General features: G+C 45.8%; 1 protein-coding gene across 3 annotated transcripts in view; it reads right to left on the reverse strand.

Annotated features, from left to right (window-relative positions):
* Positions 1 to 11313: 11313 nt before the first annotated feature.
* NSMCE2 (NSE2 (MMS21) homolog, SMC5-SMC6 complex SUMO ligase) overlaps positions 11314 to 22211 on the reverse strand; it is a 212052-nt gene continuing 201154 nt past the window's right edge. For all 3 annotated transcript variants that reach the window (XM_083517045.1, XM_083517046.1, XM_083517047.1), the window contains 3 exons: positions 19512 to 19615; positions 17669 to 17775; positions 11314 to 11721 (listed from right to left, as the gene is read on the reverse strand). In XM_083517045.1, coding sequence (XP_083373171.1) covers positions 11607 to 11721; positions 17669 to 17775; positions 19512 to 19615 — 326 coding nt within the window. In that variant the 3' untranslated portion in view covers positions 11314 to 11606. The remainder of the gene's footprint in view (positions 11722 to 17668; positions 17776 to 19511; positions 19616 to 22211) is intronic.

Genomic DNA, 22211 nt, shown 5'->3' on the forward strand with positions numbered 1-22211 from the left:
CCCAGGTAAGGCTGAGAATGAAACCCTGGACAGCCATCAGTGCAAACTATTGTGGGGAAGGTACAGGGGAGTACCATACGCCCAGAGAACCTGTCATTGTGCCATGGGTGTGGTTGAGTCTACCGAACACATTCTCTTGACTTGCCCTTCTTATGCAGAGCTTAGACAAAATTTTATAGACCCACTCCTATGTCAATCTAGCTTCCTACCCGGAGAAAACCAGGTTTTACACTTGCTGAATAAGGTCACTAGAGCTATACCTTCCTTGGTGGCCAAATTTCTTTTTTTAGCTTTTAAGCGTCGCAAGACTATAATTGACTGTATTGATATGGGGCTATCTGTTTAGCCCATTTTAGTGTTGGCTAAGTTCTAAAATCTTCCTGGAGTTTTTAACTGTGTATTGACAAATGTACTTTTTTCTGACTGACGGTCAAATAAAAGGTTGATGATGATGATCAGTGCAAACAACGCTGAGCTAGTGTCAGGAGCGAGCCAGCAGTAAATCACACTCTTCAAAGTTGGAGTTAACTCCTCATTAGCAAGAACACAATCTGCACGGTGTCAGGTCTAATGAGCACAGCAGCTCATCTCCAGTGGGTCTTTCCCCACGGATGTGTTGCTGAGAGTTAAAGTCCCGGCTTCCCTATAGCCATCTAAGTACCCTCCTCTCGAGGGTGTCCCCCATTGCGTCTGTTTGAAGCTAACTTCTCCGCCCTTTTCATGCCTCTTCTGGTTCTGCAAGACCTGGGAGGGGGGGAGTTTGTCACAGCAGGAGGAGGAGACACCTGTGACTCTTCACCAGCCTGACTAATATCAGCCTCTTAGGCTCCCTTCACTTCAGCTTCTGCTTCTCAACCTCTCTCTGCCACAGACTCTCCCAGCTCACTAAGCCCTGTTATCTCTTCAGCTTCTGACACCTCCTCCTCCTAGTTTTCTCCCTCTGACCACTCATTGTCATCCCACCCAAAATCCCAGGGCTCTGAGCCTTTTTCCCTTGGGGGCTCCCCAGCTGGTTCCTGTTTGTTGTGGGGGAGGAAGGGAAAATGAGATTGTTAGCCGCTTTGAGACTCCTTAGGGCAGTGATAAAGTGGGATATCGAATCCAAACTCCTCCTCCTCCTCCTCTTCTTCTTTCCACCATTCCTCTGCATCCACAACAGTCCACTACAGCCAGATGGACTCTGTATAAGGCAAGCTGTGTTCCTATGTTTCCCAAGTTGTTCAGGACCTCTCCTTCCCAGTTGATGCCCAACAACGTAAGGCACCCAAAAACACTTGAAAGTCATCTTCTAGCACAGGGGTCAGCAAACTTTTTCAGCAAGGGGCCGGGTCCACTGTCCCTCAGACCTTGTGGGGGGGCCAGACTATATTTTGGAGAGAAAATGAACAAATTCCTATGCCCCACAAATAACCCAGAGATGCATTATAAATAAAAGGACACATTCTACTCATGTAAAAACACCCTGATTCCTGGACCGTCCGCGGGCCGGATTTAGAAGGCGATTGGGCCTTAGTTTGCCTACCCATGTTCTAGCGCAATAAAGAAAGGAGCGGCAGTAGCAAACACAGCATCTGATGTGAGCAAGCAACCACAAATATGGGGACTCACATGTAACGTCCTGATGACATGCACTGTGCATGGGTGGAGAAGAGAATAATGTGAGAGTTATCTCCTGTTCATGTGAGATTTTCCCCTGGGTTCCAGCCATATGCTTCACCGAAAAAAATCCAGTTCCTCCCCACACCTTTTCTTCCTCTCCTATTCTTTTGGGGCTGTCACGGCCCTTTCGCTTCACAAACCTCTCTGGAAGTGGGTGGAAGTTACTACGGAACGGAACAACTGCCGAGCGAGGAGTGTTTTTCGTGTCAGCTGCTGGCAGGCTTGTTGAGGGTGACAACTTGTCTCACTGCTTGGGTGGTAGCGGAGAAGCCTGACAACAGAATACTACTGCAATGACTCAGCGTGGGAAGAATGCTAAGAAGATCTGTGGCGGGGGAGATAACTGATTCAACAGCACCACTGGAGAGACAGGCCAACGCTTTGCAGAAAGGGCTGCTTCGTTGTTATTTTTCGACTCGGCGTTGTTTTGGCATTTAGAAAAAGGGGGAAAAACATGAGGCTGAACTTGAGCCAGAATTCATCTGGGCTCAGGCCTCAGAAGCTGCCCAGAGCAGCTGGGGCAACTCAGCCAGATGGCCAGGGTATAAATAATAATAATAATAATAATAATAATAATAATAATAATAATGCTGTTTTCCATGTTAGAGCTCAGCCCCTGAGAACAGGGGAAGTTCTTTGACACGCAGGTGTGCCCCGACTTTGGGATTAAGAGCATGGTGATAAAATAGGCACAGTTGCACATTTCTCCCAAGTTCCTTAAAGAATGCCTGGAAGCGAGACCCCCACAGAAAAGTGCACGCCTACTTGCTGTGCGTACAGAACTCGCACGACACTATGGCTAGTGGTGTGGTGAATATGATGATGATGATGATGATGATAATAATAATAATAATAATAATAATAATTTATTTATACCCTGCCCATCTGGCTGGGTTTCCCCAGTCACTCTGGGAGGCTTCCAACCAAATATTAAAAACAATACAGCATCAGACATTAAAAACTTCCCTAAACAGGGCCACCTTCAGTTGTCTTTTAAAAGTAAAATAGTTGTTTATTGCCTTGACATCTACTGGGAGGGTGTTCCACAGGTTGGGCGCCACTACCGAGAAGCCCCTCTGCCTGGTTCCCTGTAACTAGGCTTCTTGCAGCGAGGGAACCACCAGAAGGCCCTCGGAGCTGGACGATGGGGGTGGAAACGCTCCTTCAGATATACTGGACTGAGGCCGTTTAGGGCTTTAAAGGTCAGCACCAACACTTTGAATTGTGCTCGGAAACGTACTGGGAGCCAGTGAAGAGGGAACATGGGGAAAACACAGCTCTTGGGACTTTTTCTTTCAAGAGCAGAGGTGATGGAGAGCAAGCATAACTGAGACATCTTCCTTGTGATAATGAGGATTTTGCATTTTACTATTGTTCGCACCAGATTAGAATGGAGGAAGCCGTATTCTACGACCTGTTGTACTAGGATAACTCTTTTAGTAGCAGCTGCAAACTTTGCTTTTGCAGCTTCTAAAAGTTTGCGTCAAATTTTGACCTTCTCATTATCACACCGTGCTATTGTGAACTATTCTTTTGGCAGGGGGTACTTATTCATTATTATTTTCTTACCCACTCTTTTGACGGATACAATGGTACCTCGGGTTAAGTACTTAATTCGTTCCGGAGGTCCGTTCTTAACCTGAAACTGTTCTTAACCTGAAGCACCACTTTAGCTAATGGGGCCTCCCGCTGCCGCCGCGCTGCCGGAGCACGATTTCTGTTCTCATCCTGAAGCAAAGTTCATAACCCAAGGTACTATTTCTGGGTTAGCGGAGTCTGTAACCCGAGGTACCACTGTAGTTGGAACCATAAATACCGACTCTCTGTGTTGCTGTTTTGTTATTTATTTGTACCTGACCCATCTGACTAGGTTGCCCAGTACACAAACACACACACAGCTCCCTGCATTTGAACTCTTCCTTGGGAGAGTGGCTACAGATCTGAAGCTACCGCACGTTCAAGAATTACAAGCCCAAAGGCAGGGATGCTGCTGGTTGAAGTTCAGCAACATCTGGAGGGTTAAAGGTTTCCTGGATGCCAGGAATCGAACCCAGGACTTTCCTGCATACAGCACAGAGCACCTACCAATGATCTACAGCCCCTCTCTTTCCGAGTCATCCTAGTCCATCCCTGGGTGGCATCACCCATGCCTTATTACTCGCTAATAGGAAATACGTGCTGTCTACTTGCAACATAGGGTGGTAGCTTAGTTTGCAAGATAGCTACATTGACAACGTGTGTTGATTTCAGGGAACAGACAAATCGGGTTTGGGTCCACCTCTCTGCCACTAAAAGCCATACAGATCCAAGGCAGATGGAACTAACCACAGGGTAAGATACCAAACAATATATACAGGTCTTTTTTCCAGCTGAAACACACCAGAACTCAATTAGGGCACCTCTGAGCTGGGCGCCATTGCTTTTCCAAGAGAACGAGGGAGGCTTTCATGGTGAGTTCCGGCACCTCTTTTTCTAGAAAAATAGCACTGCATCTATATATTTCCTAAATAGCAAAATGGTGTGGCCCTTAGCAGCTTTAATTTCCAAGCATTTTGGTGCTTGAGTAAACATGGAAGGCCTTAACACCACACGTAAAACCGAAAAGGGCTTTGTTAACAGAATCTGGTTGTCGTTCCAGCAGTACAGTGGTACCTCGGGATGCGAACGGGATTCGTTCCGGAACCCCATTCGCATCCTGAATAGAACGTAAGACATGACATCGCGTCTGCGCGTCCTGCGTTTTGCCACTTCTGCGCATGACGTCATTTTGACGGTCTGTGCATGCGTGAGCGGCAAAACCCGGAAGTAACGTACCCCGTTACTTCCGGGTTGCCGCGGAGCGCAAGCCCAAAGTGCTCAACCTGAAGCACATTCAACCTGAGGTATGACTGTACAACTTCCGTGTAAGCCAAGCACACGCTTACTTAGGAAAGTGAGGTGGTCACACCACAAAGCCCCTGTCCTCAAATTCTCTTTCTCCCTAAATGTTCAATGCAACAATAATGGATGAATCCAGTGATAGGAAGTAGCCGTGATCCCCTGTGGGCATGTGACTGCTCCCATGCTTAACAAAGGGAGACACCTCTGTTCTTGAAGCTTCAGGGCATCATTAGCCCTAGCGAAAGAGACAGGGGTTTGTGCCAGGAGTGCGAAGGAGCTCAGCCAACATCTTATGAACACTCATCTCCTGACTTCACTCCATTCCAATCTACGCAGCATGAAAGCATCCTTTGTTGTTGTTATTATGGGATATTTGCAAATCAGAGAGACGAGCTTTGAAACCCCATTCAATATCCCTCCCCCCTCTTCACATGCCCCAGAAGTTGATTACACAAGTGAAAACACTCGAGTCAGTGTCTTTTCATTTCCCTTTTTAACTTTTGGCCCGGAAAAATAAGTCTTCATATTTGTCTTACTTGTCTTTCGTTACCCAAAGGTCTCCAAGCGATTTATAACACATTTAAAATATGAATACATTATACCATAAAAACAGAAAAGAAACCACCCCACGTAACAGCCGCAGGAAAATTCGGCGGCACACTAGTTAACAAAAGAGCATCGCCTTAGCCCAGCCTTTCCAAAATCAGATTCCCAAATGTTGGACTACAACTTCCATCATCCTTAGCTAGCAGGACAAGCGGCCATGGATGATGGGAGTTGTAGTCCAAAAGTATCTGGAGACCCAAAGCTGAGAAAGGCTGCCTTAGCCTATCAAAATCCAGGGGTGGGGTTGGGGAATGTACATCTTTACCTGGTGCCAAAAAAGATATCAATGAAGGCACCAGGCAGACCTCATTGGGGAAAGAATTCCGCAGATGGGGAGCCACAACTAAAAAGGCCCTCTCCTTTCACTTGATTAATTATTAAATTTTTTTGCAGACTCAAATTGCCAAAACAGAAACAATTGCCCTCTAACTAGGCTTGTGGGCTGAAGGTACAATATAAGGCAGCTTTGAAAGCTCAAATGGCTTGCCGTCAGGAAAGACGCTTCTGCATCCAGTTGAAAGAGAACATGCAGAGTGCCTGCAGTTAAGGATATAAAATTCATTACCAATGGCATGGCTTTCATTTCCTCTTTTATTTTGGAAGGATAACCTTCTCAAAGCTGCCATTGCTCAGTTCGAAGTTACAAACAGCCCTTCTTACTTATGCACGTGGCTATCTTATCAGGGATAATTTGGCGGCTTGTGTGCTTAATGCCAAGCAAAAAAACAGGAAAGGTTGTATTGTATTGTCAGGCATGGGAGTCTTCCAATGACCCTTTCAGATGGCTTGGAATGACGCCCATTTCAGGACTGCTCCCGTACTGTTTTTATTCAGTATTTCTACAACACCATGTAAGGTCCGTATAGTTAAAGCCATCGTTTTCCCAGTAGTGATGTATGGAAGTGAGAGCTGGACCATAAAGAAGGCTGATCGCCGAAGAATTGATGCTTTTGAATTATGGTGCTGGAGGAGACTCTTGAGAGTCCCCTGGACTGCAAGAAGATCAAACCTATCCATTCTTAAGGAAATCAGCCCTGAGTGCTCACTGGAAGGACAGACCCTGAAGCTGAGGCTCCAATACTTTGGCCACCTCATAAGAAGAGAAGATTCCCTAGAAAAGACCCTGATGTTGGGAAAGATTGAGAGCACAAGGAGAAGGGGATGACAGAGGACGAGATGGTTGGACAGTGTTCTCGAAGCTACAAACATGAGTCTGACCAAACTGCGGGAGGCAGTGGAAGACAGGAGTGCCTGGCGTGCTCTGGTCCATGGGGTCAAGAAGAGTTGGACACGACTAAACGACTAAAGAACAACAACACCACCATGTTGTATGCGAATGAAGTGAGGAGCTTAGGATTGCAAGCAGCATTAGCCATACTCGGAGGAGGCCCATTGAAAACAATGGACATTAACTTAGGTCTGTTAATTTCAATGGGTCTTCTCTAAGGGCAAATTTTCTGGTATCATTGTGCATTCATGATTTGTGCTCATGATGTTTATTGGGGTGGTTATACACAACCCTCCTTTTCCAGTTTGTGCCTGCAAATGTTTTGGGGTGGACATAGTGCTTCCTCACTACAACTGGTGTACGTCTTGTATCTTAAGAATGTAACACATAAGACAAATCTGCTGGAAGATACAAGATTTACCAACTATCAAAGAATGGCAGATGAAGATGATGGACTATATGGAACTTGCCAAACTGACCGGGAGACTCTGAGACCAGAGAGAAGAAACAATGGAAGAAGACTGGAAGAAGTTTAAGGAATATTTGAAAAAATATGTTAATATTTAAATCTTAGAATAGCTTTGGAAGTGGATATAGGATGTAGGGTTAGAAGTAGAAGATAGTGTATTTTAAAATAGTATTATTTGTAAGTGATAAAATAAGAAGTTATCTTAAGTGTGATTAAAAAAAAAGATGGTTAGAAACTATGATATATGGAAACTGCTAAAGATGAAGTAAAATGAAAATCAGATAGGTGGGACTTGGGGAAGCCCACCTAACAATGTTTAGAAAAAATAAGGATATGACAAGAATTTGTTTGTATTGTTTGTTTTTCTGTTTGTGTTATTTGTGTTATAAAATGAATAAAAAAAAATGGGGGGAGACAAAGCCATTTCCGAGCTTGGGAGGAGAGTGGGTTGCGGGTTACCCCCTCCCACACACGCGGGGGCTGGCCTTTTGCCCCTGCAAGATCCAGGGAATCCCCGGGCGTGCCTGCGACCCGACCCGCCAATCGGCGGGCTGGGGAGGCGTGGCCTAGCCTACTTAAGGCCAAGCACTCCCGGGGACCGCCCTCTTTCCCCTTGCCAGCTGAGCGGTTTTTTTTATTCGCTCCGGGACCCGTGCCAACGAGGTTTTTGCGTTTTTTGTTGCTGTCTTTTCTTTTCCTGCTGTTTTCGTTCAGACCGTTGTGCGTGCCGCCTCGCTCTGCCTGCTACCCCTTGTGCTGAAACCACTTCGGGACTCAGGTCTGGAAAAAGCTGAAATCACTAACCAGGAGTCCCAGCGGCTTACCTTTCTTGGATGTGCGGAAATTCAGTGCAGCGGTTCGCCACGCGGCTTTAAGATCTGCGCCCCGGAGTCCCGCCGGAACAATCAGGGGTTGGTAAAGTATCCGGGTGCTGGAGGGGGGGCTGGCTGCTTGAGACTCCGCACACTTCTTGCTTCCTTAATTGCCTCCCTTGTTTACTCGGTTCTGTGAGGAGCTTGTAGTCCCCCCCCCCTTCCCCCTCACCTGCCTTTCTCTGCTTCTGCCGGTCTCCGTGCCGGGTAGTCGATAGGAGCCAATGCCTAAGGCCAATACCTTTCAATTCTGTAATCAATAAAGTTGTGGCCTTTTTATGCCCATTAACCTTAAATAATGTGTCCAGTGTCTTCATTTCACATGGGGGAGGGGACTTGCCACGCAAATGTGCTGGATGAGGCCAGTGAATCGTCTAGTCCAGCATCACGGTGGCCAACCAGATGTCCGTGGGGAGCCTGCAAGCTGGACATGAATGCAACAGCACGCTGCTCACCTGCAGATTCCAGCAGCAGTGAAGGTAGAACATAGCCATGAATTTGTCCATAAGAACACAGCTTCCTGCTGGATCATAGAACTGCAGAGCTGGAAAAGATCCTGAGGATTATCTAGTTCAACCCCTTGCAGTGCAGGGATATTCAGCTGCCCCATACAGGGATCGAACCTGCAACACTGGCGTTATCAGCACCACACTCTAACCAACTGAGCTATCCAGGCTGATATCCTGCAACTTTAAATACCATAAATACTGCAGGGTGATTTTTTTTTTGGGGGGGGTGGTCCTGTTTTTGCTGCACTCCATCACAAGAGTACTTCTGCAGCTGGCAATAATGTGGAAACATTGGGAACAACCACCGTATTTTTCGCTCCATAAGATGCACTTTTTTCTCCCTAAAAAGTAAGGGGAAATGTCTGTGCGTCTTATGGAGCGAATGTGTGGTCCCTGGAGCCAAATTGCCCAGGGGAGAAAAGATCATTTTGTTTTGTTTTGTTTTTTTGAAAGAGGGAAGTGGGTGTTGAAACAAAGCCGCTGATCGACAAGCGATCGGGAGGGAGGTAAGGTTGCTGGTAAAGGAGGCTGCCAGGGGAGGTAAAGACCACAAACTTGCAAGGAGAGGAGACAGGAGTACTAAAACAAGCAATGAGGAGAGAAATTAGAAGAAAAGGAGGAGCAAAAAACTGCTCCAGCTAAGGAAAAGATACTAAGGCAAACAAGAAGAAAGGGGGTGTTGAAAGGAAGCAGCTGATCGGCAAGCGATCGGGAGGGAGATAAGGGACGCCGTAAAGGAGGCTGCCTGGGAGGGGGAGGTAAAAGCCCATGGATCCTCAGGTTTTTTGCATTGGGTCACCCCAAATTCACCATCAGATCACATGTCTGTGGCCACAGCACGAACCACAAAAAATCATACATCCACTGTTTCGTTCAGAATATTTTGTTTCTTGTTTTCCTCCTCTAAAAACGAGGTGCGTCTTATGGAGTGAAGAATACGGTAATAAATCAGGTTGAAGTGTGAAGGGTCTGCTATTAAAAGAAAGAGACACAGAAGGGATGAATGTAAGCAAACACTGACATGGATATGGGCCAAAGGCTTAGTGTTCCTACCAACACCTTGACCACCAGGACCATCCCAGCCTATTCTACCAGCTTCTTACACAAAGGAAAGATGCTCAGTCAGTGCAGCCTGGACCAGACATCCCAAAGGAGCATCTAGACACAGGAAATGGCTTCACGCTATTGGTTTGCCTAGCCCAGTGCTGCCTGCTGCCTGGCATCTGTTTCCTAACGTTTCATGCAGAATTATGGCTCTGCAGAGAGAGAAAAACAACAACAACGGAACGCCGAAAGCCAAAACGAGTGTGTGTAGACTGCAAGGCAAGAAAACATTTGTTTCCCGGTTCCTTGGCTTGGAATCAGAGGGAAAGCGTATGGACAAACGCCAATCAAAGCAGCTTCTTCCATTGAAAATAAAACTGGGGGAAATGTCAGCTTGTCAAGCAAATCTGCTCAGCTCCATAAACCAAGAGCCCACCTGTCTTGGACGGTGTTCCACCAGCTGTCTGGCAGCCCCTCTCTTATGGCAGTTTCAAAGCATAGCCCTGATGAGATGCCAGCATAGCGGTGGGCAGCGTGGCTTGGTTTGGCGTGCCAGCAATTGTGCTCACCTGCAGGAGAGCAGAGCATGTCTTTAAGCCAGAGGCAGGTCTCTCCTGCCTGAATGCTCTTTGCCTCCTGTTTACAAGGGTCTTGCCCTCTGGGTTTCATGGCTTCATCAGGTGTTGCTTAATCCGAGCGAGGGATGAAGGAAAGGTAAAAACAACATCAAGTATGTGGCAACAGTTTCCACCCGCTGTGCGGGGCGATTGATGCAATGGCCCATGTGCTCTTCCCCGTGAAATGCTGCGCTTCAAATTATCGCCAGCATTCTTCCAGCAGCCCTCCCCACTCCTGGAATCGTCACACTCCGGAGAAGATGAAAGAATGACGTGCTTGCAATGAGGATTTTTCCAAGAGGTGTTGCTCGGATGACCACTGTAAGAACTGTTGCCTCTAGCAGCTGCCACACCACTTGGCTGTTTCAGATGAGATGGCATCACCCCCTCCTTTGGCTCACCCAGAACAAATAGTCACAGGACTCATTCCTGCCCAGAACTGCCCCAGTCAGGGCCTTGATGTGCCTTTGTAACACAACAGCCTTATTTACAGGCGTCTCCCCATAATGTGGGGGTTACGTTCTGGGTACCCATGCACAGAATCGAAAATTGTGCTTAAGTGGGGAGCACCTCTGAACACCAGCTTTTTTCCTGTTCTCCAGAGCTCTCTCCAATCCAGACCAAAATATATGGAGCTGAAGCTCTGGGGCAGGCTAGAGGATGAGCTGGAAATCGGCTGCTGCTGTGCTACTCCGCACACCAGCTGTTAGGCGGGGAAGCTGAGCAACCTAAACAAAGCTGTGCTTCGGGTTTCTTCAGGGCTTCCTCTGCCCTCACTGACATCCTCTTTGGGCTCCAGGGAGCCACAAGGACTCTCCAGCTCTCTCCCACCATTTCCTGGTTTGAATCTATTTATTTCCAGGCACTGCACATAGTGACGTAGCGTGGGTTGCCAGCCATGCGGTGGGGGTGGGGAGGGAGGAAAATGGATGGAGTATGCATGCGTATTCAACTGCCTAATAGTGTCCATGTCACCCAGGAAATCACAGCCTCAGAGATAGGAAAACAAGAGTTGTTCCATTGTCTGAAGAAAACAGCCCTGTTTTCAACGGGGCTGTATTGAGGCAGAACCGGGTGTTGAAATTTTGTGCCCCTGACAATTCTGCACACGGGGCAATGCTACACCACTGGTTACACATCTATACAGTTGCATGTGAATCAATTGTAAGTAGGGGGAGGCCTGTATTAATTTCTCCACATTTACACCCTGCCTTTCTTCCCTCCCAGAGCCCAAGTGTGGTTCCCAGGTGGTCTCCCATCCAGGCTCTGATCAGACTCAGACCTGCTTAGCTTTGACACAGAGTTGGCCTTGCATGCCTTCAGACCAGCCTGTTATGGAACTGCAGCGTTAGCCAAGCGTAGGCCTTTCTTTAAAAAGATTGAAGGGGTTGCTTTGCAACGTGAACTCTTTTACTTAGCAGACTCTGGCAATGAGAAAAATACGTTTTTATTTACAGAACGCAAGACGTCAACTGCTGGGTGACATTTTTAAAAAGGAATTAAAAAACAGGTTGGGTGGCAGCGTTTTACGCCTGGCACTCTCGAAGGAGCAAGGAAAATGCTTTCGGCGACAGGTCAGACCTTCAACTTTGCCTGCAATTGGAATACTTGAAATAACAACCGGTTACACAACCACCTGGCAATCAGCAACTTATCTCAGGCGACCTCTTCTAACATCACATTTTCTTTGTCGTAACAGCCGCCGGGAGTGCCAGCTGACTTCTACTGTGTTGACCGGCTCTGTTTACTCTGACTGTCGATTGCTCTCTTAACGGCTTCATCCGGCACCAGGTCTGATCTCCTGACGGTGAGGTTACTGCAGCCAACCTTGGGGCAGCTGTAAAAAGACAGGGAGAGAAAGTGACCCCAGTAAAATCAGCAGAACGGAATTTCTCACTTTGGTTTACTTTCAGGTCCAGCGGTGGTTTCCACTGGCTACCTACAAGAAATGGGAAATCAAATACATAGGGAAGAAGACTTTTTCTGTCCACATTCCCACAGCATTCCCCCCAACAGCAAAACACCATTTTCAAAATCATAAAGACTCTGAAACTGACATACTACCTCTATGTGGCAGATCCAGTGTACTGAATTATGGTTCAGGATTACAATGACACCTTGGGTTACAGATGCTTCAGGTTACAGACGCTTCAGGTTACAGACTCCGCTAACCCAGAAATAGTACCTCAGGTTAAGAAATTTGCTTCAGGATGAGAACAGAAATCGTGTGGCAGCGGGAGGCCCCATTAGCTAAAGTGGTACCTCAGGTTAAGTACGGTTTCAGGTTAAGAACAGACCTCCAGAACGAATTAAGTACTTAACCCGAGGTACCACTGTATTGGAATTTTTCAATGTCTACAATCAATACAGAAGAGAAGAACGATTTGATAACGGCGAATAAGAAGCTGTTTTTATCATGACAGCCTTCTCTTTTGCCTAGTTTTCCTCCTCTGCTATGCCAACTTTTTGTAGTGCGATTTGAAAACGTGTTGCCTTTCCTAGGTTCTGTTAGGACTCTTCTTTTTCTGAGATCAGCCAGATCAGCAAGGTGCAATGCGATGTTGATCTCCTTCCTTGCTGGGTAGCAGTAATCTGTTTTGGGGAGACACATGACGAGGAATGCAATTTTCCTGAGCAGGTGGGAATAGATGCCCCCGGGGAGGTTGAATGCGCTGAGATATATGAACGTTTCTGCTTGTAGATCAGTCTTAAGTGGAACACAATTTGCCCGTGGTAGTAATAATAGGTAATAGCATTGCAGACTGTAATCTCTGCATATTGTTTTAGGCCTTCAAAGAACTTTACAAACGGCAACTTCTATATTCTCACCCTGCTGATGAATCTGAAGAGACGGGGCGGACAGATAAGAGAAGCAGTTTGCCTTGGGCCGCACTGAGAAACTGCAGCGAAGCAAATGTCATGGGAAATAATCAATTCTAGCCAAAACCTCAAACTCTGACACTCGACTCCAACAGTATGTTTTTTTTGGTCCATGCCAAAGCATGGAGTTTGGTGCAATGCACAGAATTTCCTTCCCCTTATTATTCTTCACCAGTTGCTTTTAAGAAAAGAAAAAAATTCCAAATTTTGAAGTAGAATTATGCAAAGTTAATAGGGTGCTCTCTACCTGTGGGCTCAAACGTGAACAAGAGTATTCGTTTTATGAATATGCAAAAGGCTCAGAACTATATTGAAACTAGAGGGAAAACTGCTTTTGCAAAATAGACACTGTGGAAGGGGGTAAGTGAGAGCTGTGGGGGCTTACTTCGACATAGGAGCAAGCCGTTCGTTTTGTGGAAAACACAAAGAAAACTACCAGACCCATCATGCCTAACCTGAAATGATGCTCAGAGTGTCATTTGGGATTTGGGTGCCTCATGAAGGCGTTCTTATCCCAACAGGCCTTCCCATAAGGCAAATCCTGGCCTCGTCGCTGTTGATTTTGTAACAGCATAAAGGTATTTTAAATAAGTATGTATATGAATATCAATGTACTGCATCGTGGTTTTTATTTTTGCATATAGCTTCGAGGTTCTTCATGAATATAAACTGATAAAGGGATTTTAAAATAATAATAATAATAATAATAATAATAATAATAATAATAATAATACAGTGGTACCTCGGGTTAAGAACGTAATTTGTTCTGGAGGTCCGTTCTTAACCTGAAACTGTTCTTAACCTGAGGTACCACTTTAGCTAATGGGGCCTCCTGCTGCCACCGCACGATTTCTGTTCTCATCCTGAGGTAAAGTTTTTAACCCGAGGTACTATTTCTGGGTTAGCGGAATCTGTAACCTGGAGCGTCTGTAACCCGAGGTACCACTGTAATTTATTGCACAGGAGAAGCTGTATGGGGTCTTTCACAAGAACATAAGAAAAACCTACAAGGTCAGGTCAATGGCACATCTAATCCAATATACTCTTCCCAGAGTGCCTTGTCAGATAATCATGCGAAGCCACAGAGAAGCATCTGAGCTCAATAGCACTCCTCCGGACAGTGAAGACAGCACATAGTCAATGTGGCCATCTTTCTTCTGTCTGTCCTGTATCTTCCAACCACAGACCCTCCAAGTGTCCCTATTTTCCAGGGACATCCCTGATTTAGAGAAGCCATCCCTGTTTCTGATTTGACCCCCTGAAAGTCCCGCTTTTCCTTAGGACGTTGCTATTTTCATTGGAGAATTGTTGGAAGGTATGAAATTACGCGACCCCCCCGAGCCAAGGAGATTAGTAACTATACAACCTATAGTAGACGCCTCACGGCAGCCCTGTATAAGGAAGGTTTTTTTTTTTAAAAAAATGTTCATTTCTGTTTTTATATATGTTGGAAGCTGGGGCCACCCAGTCAGGTGGGTGGGGTAATAATAATAATAATAATAATAATAATAATAATAATAATAATGGAATAGCACATCCCCATTTTCCTTGGAGAAATGTTGGAAGTTATGCACCCATCCCACTAACCAGGGAACTCAGGAAATTGAAGTTCTGTGAGGGAAATAGGCTTTTCTTAACAACTCTCACTAGCCTGAACAAACAATGCTCCCCAAGAATTCTTTGTGGGAAGCCACAAAGTGTTTGAAGCGGTTGAAGAGCGCTTTATTTGGATGGTGCAAATGTGGCCTTCAAGGGTTTTTTTTGGGGGGGGGGTGTTTGCGGGTGTACAGTTCAGACATGACAGTCAGGAGTTGGACATTTCCCCCCCCCCCGTGTCTTACGGCGGCCACCCATAAAAAAAGTTGCTCAATATGTACTGGAAACTGTTGTCAAAGACTCTACAACGCACAACAACTTGACAACCATTGTTACTGTGTGCGTCGCAACCCAAATTGTTTGAGGCCCCAAACTCTACCGACCAGGGAGCCCCAATCCAAAGCCCTTTTTATTTTTATTTTTGAGGTCCTACTCATCACCCCATGGACCCATTCTGCCTGGGAAGAAGGCACCTTGCCCCAGACTCAGCATTTGGAGCCGAGAGTCAGCAGTCATTACTTCTGCGCTGTGTCTCCTCGCTAGTTGCCTTTGCCTTGGGCAAACCGCGGAGTCTCACCGTTTGGGGTTTGTTTCTCCCAGTCTACAAAGTGGTTAGGGCAATTATGATCTATTTGGCACATGTTTTTGCCAGGATTAATTAATTCTGGTGAAGCGCCTAGGAAGCCTCAAGTCAAAAAGCAAATCTGCGCGACACAGGAATGCCGATGTTACTCGAGCACGGAGATTATTCTCAGCCGTTCGGAGGAGGAAGAAGCTAGGGTGGGGTCGTTTAAGGAAGGAGGGAGGGATTTGTGGAAGTGGGATTTTGTTCTTATTTATTTACGGATATCCATAAGGCCAATTGAACTTTTAAGGTGGCTTAAAATTTAAAAGTACAATACAGTTGCAAATTGTTTTTTAAAAAAAGACAAACACCCTTAATAATAATAATAAAAAGCCAGATAGAATTAAATAAACTCAGGCAGCCCCAAATCAAAACAGCTCAAATACTGGTTCATACTAAAAGGCAAAACATCTCAAGCAAAGGCCAATGACAATAGGGTTTGTTTAACTTCCACAAATCCCTGCACTGGTGAGGTTCAATGAAGCCCTTCTAGCAACGGCAGCCAGTGTGGTGCACTGGTTAGAGCATTGGACTAAGCCCTGGGAGATGAGGGTTCAAATCCCCATTCAGCCACGAAGCTCATTGGGTGACCCTGGGCCAGTCACAGACTTTCCGCCTAACGTACCTTACAGGGTTCTTATGGTGTTGAGCTGGGGAGGCAGAAAAACCCTGAGCTCCTTGCGGGAAAGGTGGAATACAACTGATAAGCAAATAAATTCCAGAGGCATGGGGGCTACCACCGAGAAGGTCTCCTCCCTTGTGCCTGCCATCCTGGTTACTTTCAGAAACAAGCGCGTGAGGAGGGCCTCCATTGAACAGGCAGGATGTGTGGCAACTAATGGGAGAGGTGTTCCTTCAGATATCTTGCTCCTCATCAGGGCTTCATACACAGAAGTGAGCATCTTATATTGAACTCAGCCAACAGGCAGCCTGTGGGGTTACTTTTAGGAGTGCCATGGCATGATGACATCTAGCTCCACCACCCAGCAACTTGATGGTTGTGCTTTGTGCGAGATGAAGCCTCTGGACCCTCTCTTTGGGCAGCCCCACATAGACAACACAGCCATAGTCCCATCACAGCATCTCAAACCAATCCATACCACGCAACAGAATGAGGTGGTAGAGTTTTGGAGTGATAAAACAGAGCAGGTAAGAGATACTGACTTTGCTCCTGAGATCCATAAGACGGAAAATGCTCAGTCCCCCACCTCCAATCCTTTAAAAATCCTCTCTGGGGGATCAGGAGATTCTCTGGGTCTGTGAGGATGGGATGGCGCATGGGGCTTCTGGGGAGAGGTAGGGGCGCCCAAAATTGAGCAGAGGTACCTTGCTTTGATTGAAACGCAGGTAGCAGAAAACCCCTTTCTGGGAACATCCTTGGATCACAGGATCTAAGCCACCATTTTTCAACACCCTGCATGATGAATTCTTGCAAAACAAAGTACGTTGGGCTACAACATTTCTGCCTGATGTGCCAGCTTTCTGCTTGCAAGGGAGCTTTCGGGTTTAGTTTGTTCTACCCAAGGGAACACTCGAGATGTATGAAGAATACATGTAATAGATGTGCGCGGCCAGAAATTATCTTTAAAGAGGGTTGTGGTGGAACTACTTCAGAAGCTGCCAAAAAGAAGAGCCTGGACATTTCCGCCCGTTCCAGAAAACAAGTCGGAACACAGCGCCTCGTAACTGCGCACTGCAGATGTTACATTTGCATCCTCACTTTAATATTGCACTAGGTGTTAATTACACCTTGAGATATAAATTACACTTTGCATCACCTGTCACGGGTGGACAGGTGTAGGGCAGAATGGGACAATATTCTGCTCAACTACTCCCTTCCTTTAACCCATTTACACGGGAGCAAGGCTCGTCAACGTGACTTACTTCTGAGAAGCATCTGTAGGACTGCCCTGTCGGTTGCTTTCGAGGTGAGGGCACCCAAAACTTGGGATTTAAAAATGCAGTCAGATCAAGGGCATGATGGTGGCTTCACGCCCCTGCAACTGATCCTCTTGTTTTGTTTTGCTCATGCTGATCCAAATGATCCCCGTACTTCCTCCTGGCACTTCCTCAACATTGTCATGTGCTGCAGAAACGCCAGCCTTCTCTACGATACACAACGCCTGTCTGCTGTGCATCATCTAGAAAACTTATGGATGTGGCCTCGACTCTCCGGCCAACAAGGTACACATCTCTAGGTAAAGGTAAAGGGACCCCTGACCTAACTGTCCAATCGCAGACAACTCTGTGTTGGTGGTTCGAATCCTCGCGACGGGGTGAGCTCCCATTGCTCGGTCCCTGCTCCTGCCAACCTAGCAGTTTGAAAGCACGTCAAAGTGCAAGTAGATAAATAGGTACCACTCCGGCGGGAAGGTAAACGGCGTTTCCGTGCGCTGCTCTGGTTTGCCAGAAGCGGCTTAGTCATGCTGGCCACATGACCCGGAAGCTGTACGCCGGCTCCTTCAGCCAATAAAGCAAGATAAGCGCCGCAACTCCAGAGTCGGCCACGACTGGACCTAATGGTCAGGGGTTCCTTTACCTTTACCTTACTACTACTACTGATTCTGACTTTGTCTCTCAGTGTAAAGAAGCAACTTCCTTTACTTATTTATTAAAAGAACCTACTTTTTTTTTGTTTTGGAGCTTAGCAAAATTCCCTCCCCCTTTGGTCATGGTTGCTTACCAAGCATTCTTGCCACGCTGTTCCTTGCGTCGGATCAGGTCCAGGATGGCTTCTTCTTCATAGAAGTGACCACAGACTTTATTCTTGACAGGTTTCTTCATTTCTACCTGCAATAATTAATCCACCTGTGCTTAACAAAGATCTTGATGTGGTTAGCCATGTTCTTAATTGAGCTCCATAGCATTCCATTGCCATGGAAAATATCTGCTGAGTAACCATTTAATAGTCTTGTCCTATTTTTTGATACATTTATTTCATTTGAAACATCTCAAGCCCTAGAAAGATACCCACTAGGAACAAAAGCTCCACTTGGAAAGCTTGCTGAAAGAGAAAAAAACCAAGAGTAAAAGTAAAAATAGCCAACATAACTTAAAAAGTAAATATGGCAAAAATAAGGCACAGGCAAACTCGGCCTCCAGATGCTTTGGGACTACAATTCCCATCATTCCTGACCACTGGTTGTGTTAGCTAGGGATCATGGGAGTTGTAGTCCCAAAACATCTGGAGGGCCGAGTTTGCCTATGCCTGGTCTATTGCTCTCTCTCTCTCTCTCTGTGTGTGTGTATGTGTCTACTGTACTGTGTTTGTGTGTGTTCAATGCAGTAGCACCTCCCTCCTGACCTTTGTGCTGCTGCAGCTCAGCCAGATGGCACGAGGCAGGGTGGTGACGTCCAAGCTGCATGAACGCCCTGGCAAGAGTGCTGGATTGACTTCACCAATGTGCCCACAAAGCCCCAGCCATGCCGCCACCTTGCCACAGCCCAGTCTGGTTCAGGTGAGCATCCGTGATGCTGGCGTAGTGAGGGGAGTCCTGTGGTTCTGCCCTAATGCCTTGACTGCTATGGATAACACAAGCTGCTACACTCAGAAGCTTAAGGCCAGGCAGATGAATAGAACAGGAGGAAGACAGAGACTGCAGAGTCAAAGTCAACAGCAGAAGACAAGGAGGGGAAGATGAGAGAAGGAAATAGGAGAAAAGGGTGAATTAGCATTAACACATTTACATTCTAATCAGTACCGGGACAGTTACTTCCCTCTAGGGCAGGGGTCTGCAACCCGCGGCTCCGGAGCCGCATGTGGCTCTTTTACACCTTCGCCGCGGCTCCGGGGTGGATACTAGCGAGGGGAGGAGGCGCATTGTGCGCCCCGACACTCCCCACTGTGGCGGGCGCTGTACTGGCTGTGACGTCGCATGGGGGTGGTGCGTGCGTTAGTCACGCACCGTCCCAACGTCACCTTCCCGCCCGCCCACCCGCTACATTGTAAGTGGCATGTACGCTGGTCACTGCATTGAAAGGGGGCATGTACGCTGGTCACTGTTTTGAAGGGGAGTGAAGAATACACACACACAAAAAGGTAACTTGTTAATTTAACGTTTATTTCTATGAGGAGGAGTAATTCTGAGGGATCAAACAAAGAAATAATAAAAAAGTGAGAAAAAAGTTATTTTTATAATGACGAGTTTTGCGGCTCCCAGATGTTTTTTTCCTTCGGAAACGGGTCCAAGTGGCTCTTTTTGTCTTAAAGGTTGCAGACCCCTGCTCTAGGGCTTCCCAAACTAGGGTCTCCAGCTATTTTTGGACTACAACTCCTATCGTCCCAACTAGCAGGGATCAGGGGTGATGGGAATTGTAGTCCAAAAACAGCTAGAGACCTAAGTTTGGGAAACCCTGCTCTGGTGTGACAGTCCAGGCTTTGCCCAAAACTTTTAACTGGAACATAGGCAATTGACACATCCATCTACGACAAAAAATTGATGTCGTGAGCAGAGGTGAAGTGGTTAGGGATAACTAATGAAGCCACCATGAATGTTCCCCACCAGGTATGAGTGTGTGTTGCCTACCTGTGTGATGGGGCACACAAAGTTCATTTGACTTTGCGTCACTGCAAGGTCCTCATCAACCTGTTCAAGCGGCGAGCTCTTTTCCCCATCTGACTGGACACCGACTGCAACATAAACAAGAGGGTGGAAGACCACTCAGTTACAGACATGGCTGCCATCGTGACATTCAGATCTTTGGGTTGCGCCAACCCCTGTGGAGGTCTACCTTGCGACAACCTGGAGGAGGGCCTTTTCCACTAAGGCATTATTATTACCTGTTCATAAGCCACTTAGCAGCCCGAGGCAATCAAGAGATATGCAACAGCAAGAGAAAAATGGCATAAAGTACAAAAAAAATGCAATTATTAAATTCGCTTCCAACAGCAACAACAAGACCATTCCTCTATAACCAGGCCTTGGGCTGATGAAACAATCTAAGACCTTTTAAATATGTTTGTGGTTCACTTCATGCACGGTTTTAAAGGAAAATATTATGAAAATGATGTATAGATGGTACTTAACCCCAGTAAAAGTAGCAAAGATTTATCACAATAGTGATAATCTATGCTAGAAATGTAAAGAAAAAGAAAGTACCTTTTTTCACATGTGGTGGACCTGTCCCAAGGTGAAAGACTTCTGGGAGAAGATTTATAATGAATTGTAAAAAATGTTGACATATACATTTATTAAGAAACCAGAGGCCTTTCTTTTTGGAATAACGGGTTTGGAACTGCCCAAGAAAGATGTTAAACTGTTTTTGTATGCCACAACTGCTGCTCGAATTTTACTAGCTAAGAATTGGAAAACACAAGAAGTACCAACAGTGGAAGAATGGCAGGTGAAGATGATGGACTTTTTGGAGCTGGCCATCCTGACTGGAAGAGTCCGTGACCAGAAGGAGGAAGACTACTAGGAAAAATGGACAAAATTTAAAGACTATTTACTTAAATATGTTAAACTAAACTAATTGGATTGCCTGCAAGTATCAGATAGGCTTAGGATTTAAATGTGTCATGTGATGAATTAATATGTTTAAAGTTGAAATGTAAAGAAAGAAAGATGTTAAGTGATTAAGTTAACTGTTTTAAGAATTTAGGTATTGGAAAACCATTAAAATTATTTACACTGAAATTCAACCAGAGGGATACGAGGAAATCACTTAACAATGCTACGAAGTTTGGTTTAAATACAGTTGAGATGTATGTTTGTTAGTTTGTTTATATGTTTAGTTGTTCAATTTTTGGGGGGAAAATTAATAAAAAAATTGAAAAATAAATAAATATGTTTGTGGTGGGGCTATAGGTGTGCGTTATTATGTTATTTGTGTTCTCATTTTGTCTTTTCATACTGTAAACCACCTTGTGATTTTTGGATGACGGGAAGTATATAAATTTCATAAATAAAATGAAAACCACATCTTGTGGGCATTGCAACTAGTTCCTTTTGGCTCTCAAACCACCCGGGAACAGCCCTAGTTATCTGTGTCATCTCATTTCCACAATTTCCAGGATAATTTTGTCATCTGAGTAGCTTCCCATAATTTAGTACTAACAGAGCACTGGAGACTTCTGGGATTGTCATGGCTGGCATACACAATTACAGGATGCTTGTGCCTACCAGCACGACGGACGTGTCTCACCCTTTAAATCTTACGATGTAATATTAATGATAACTTATACTACCCGGGTTTCTAAATGGCTGCTTGCCTGTGGCACGCTAAGGATCTCCTCAAGAGACACAACTGGAAACCTTCTGGAAACTAAAGAAGAGTTGAGTCCCTCTTTCCTTTTTAGTGTATCACAAATGAGAAGTATAAGAACGTGGGCTAGTTAAAAAAAAAGTTGTCTAACTACTTCCATGGACTTGTTTGCAAAGCTGTACCACGCTGAGGGGGTGGAAGCTTCTAGAAACTGCACACTGATGAATTACTTACTTCTTGCAGCACTAGGGTTGTGTTTACACACACACACACACACACACACACACACAGCCTTTCAGGCTTAATTTTCTAATAAAATGACCAGGTCTACAGAATACAGTGACTTTCCTTCCCCGCTGCAGTTTGGCCAGAGTTATAGAACAGAACGGCACTGTGTATGTGTGTTACGCAACCGCTTTCATTCGGAGACATGTCCTTCCTTCTCCTCTGCCAAATAAAATCCATTTCTCTTATTTCCTTACAGTCCTTTATGGTGGCCAATCATCTCCTGGGCAGAACTGAGGCTCAAGACAAAGGCTGGCTAACCGACGGTATACAGAGACGGCGTTGAAAGGAAGTAAAAAAATAAAAAATAAAAAAAAGGTCAATCCTCAAGCATGTTGCAGGAAAGATTTGGGGCTGTGTATCTGCCAGGAAGAAAAAGTGCAGAATGTGCAACTCAATGCAGATGCCAGATTCTGGAGAAATTTGACTCCCATTAAGTAATTCTTTTGTTTTTTTAGAATCCCCTGCCGGTGGTGAAACCTGTTGGGTGGCTTAGGGCCAGTCACTATCTCTCAGCCTTTCCTACCCCACAGGGTTGTTGTGAGGATAAATGGAACCTGAGGGGAACCCTGTGCTCATCGATGAGATAAAATTCTACTTAATCAGGGATGGGGAATCTGTGACCTTCCAACTATTCTTGAGCTAGACCCAGACACTGAACACTTGCCAAAACACCATTGGCCATGTTGGATAGGGCAGAATGGGATTTAACGCCCAACAACATCTAAAGGGTGACA

This window comes from Podarcis liolepis (genome assembly GCF_965112155.1).
Source record: "Podarcis liolepis genome assembly, chromosome: 8".
NCBI classification, from domain to species: domain Eukaryota; kingdom Metazoa; phylum Chordata; class Lepidosauria; order Squamata; family Lacertidae; genus Podarcis; species Podarcis liolepis.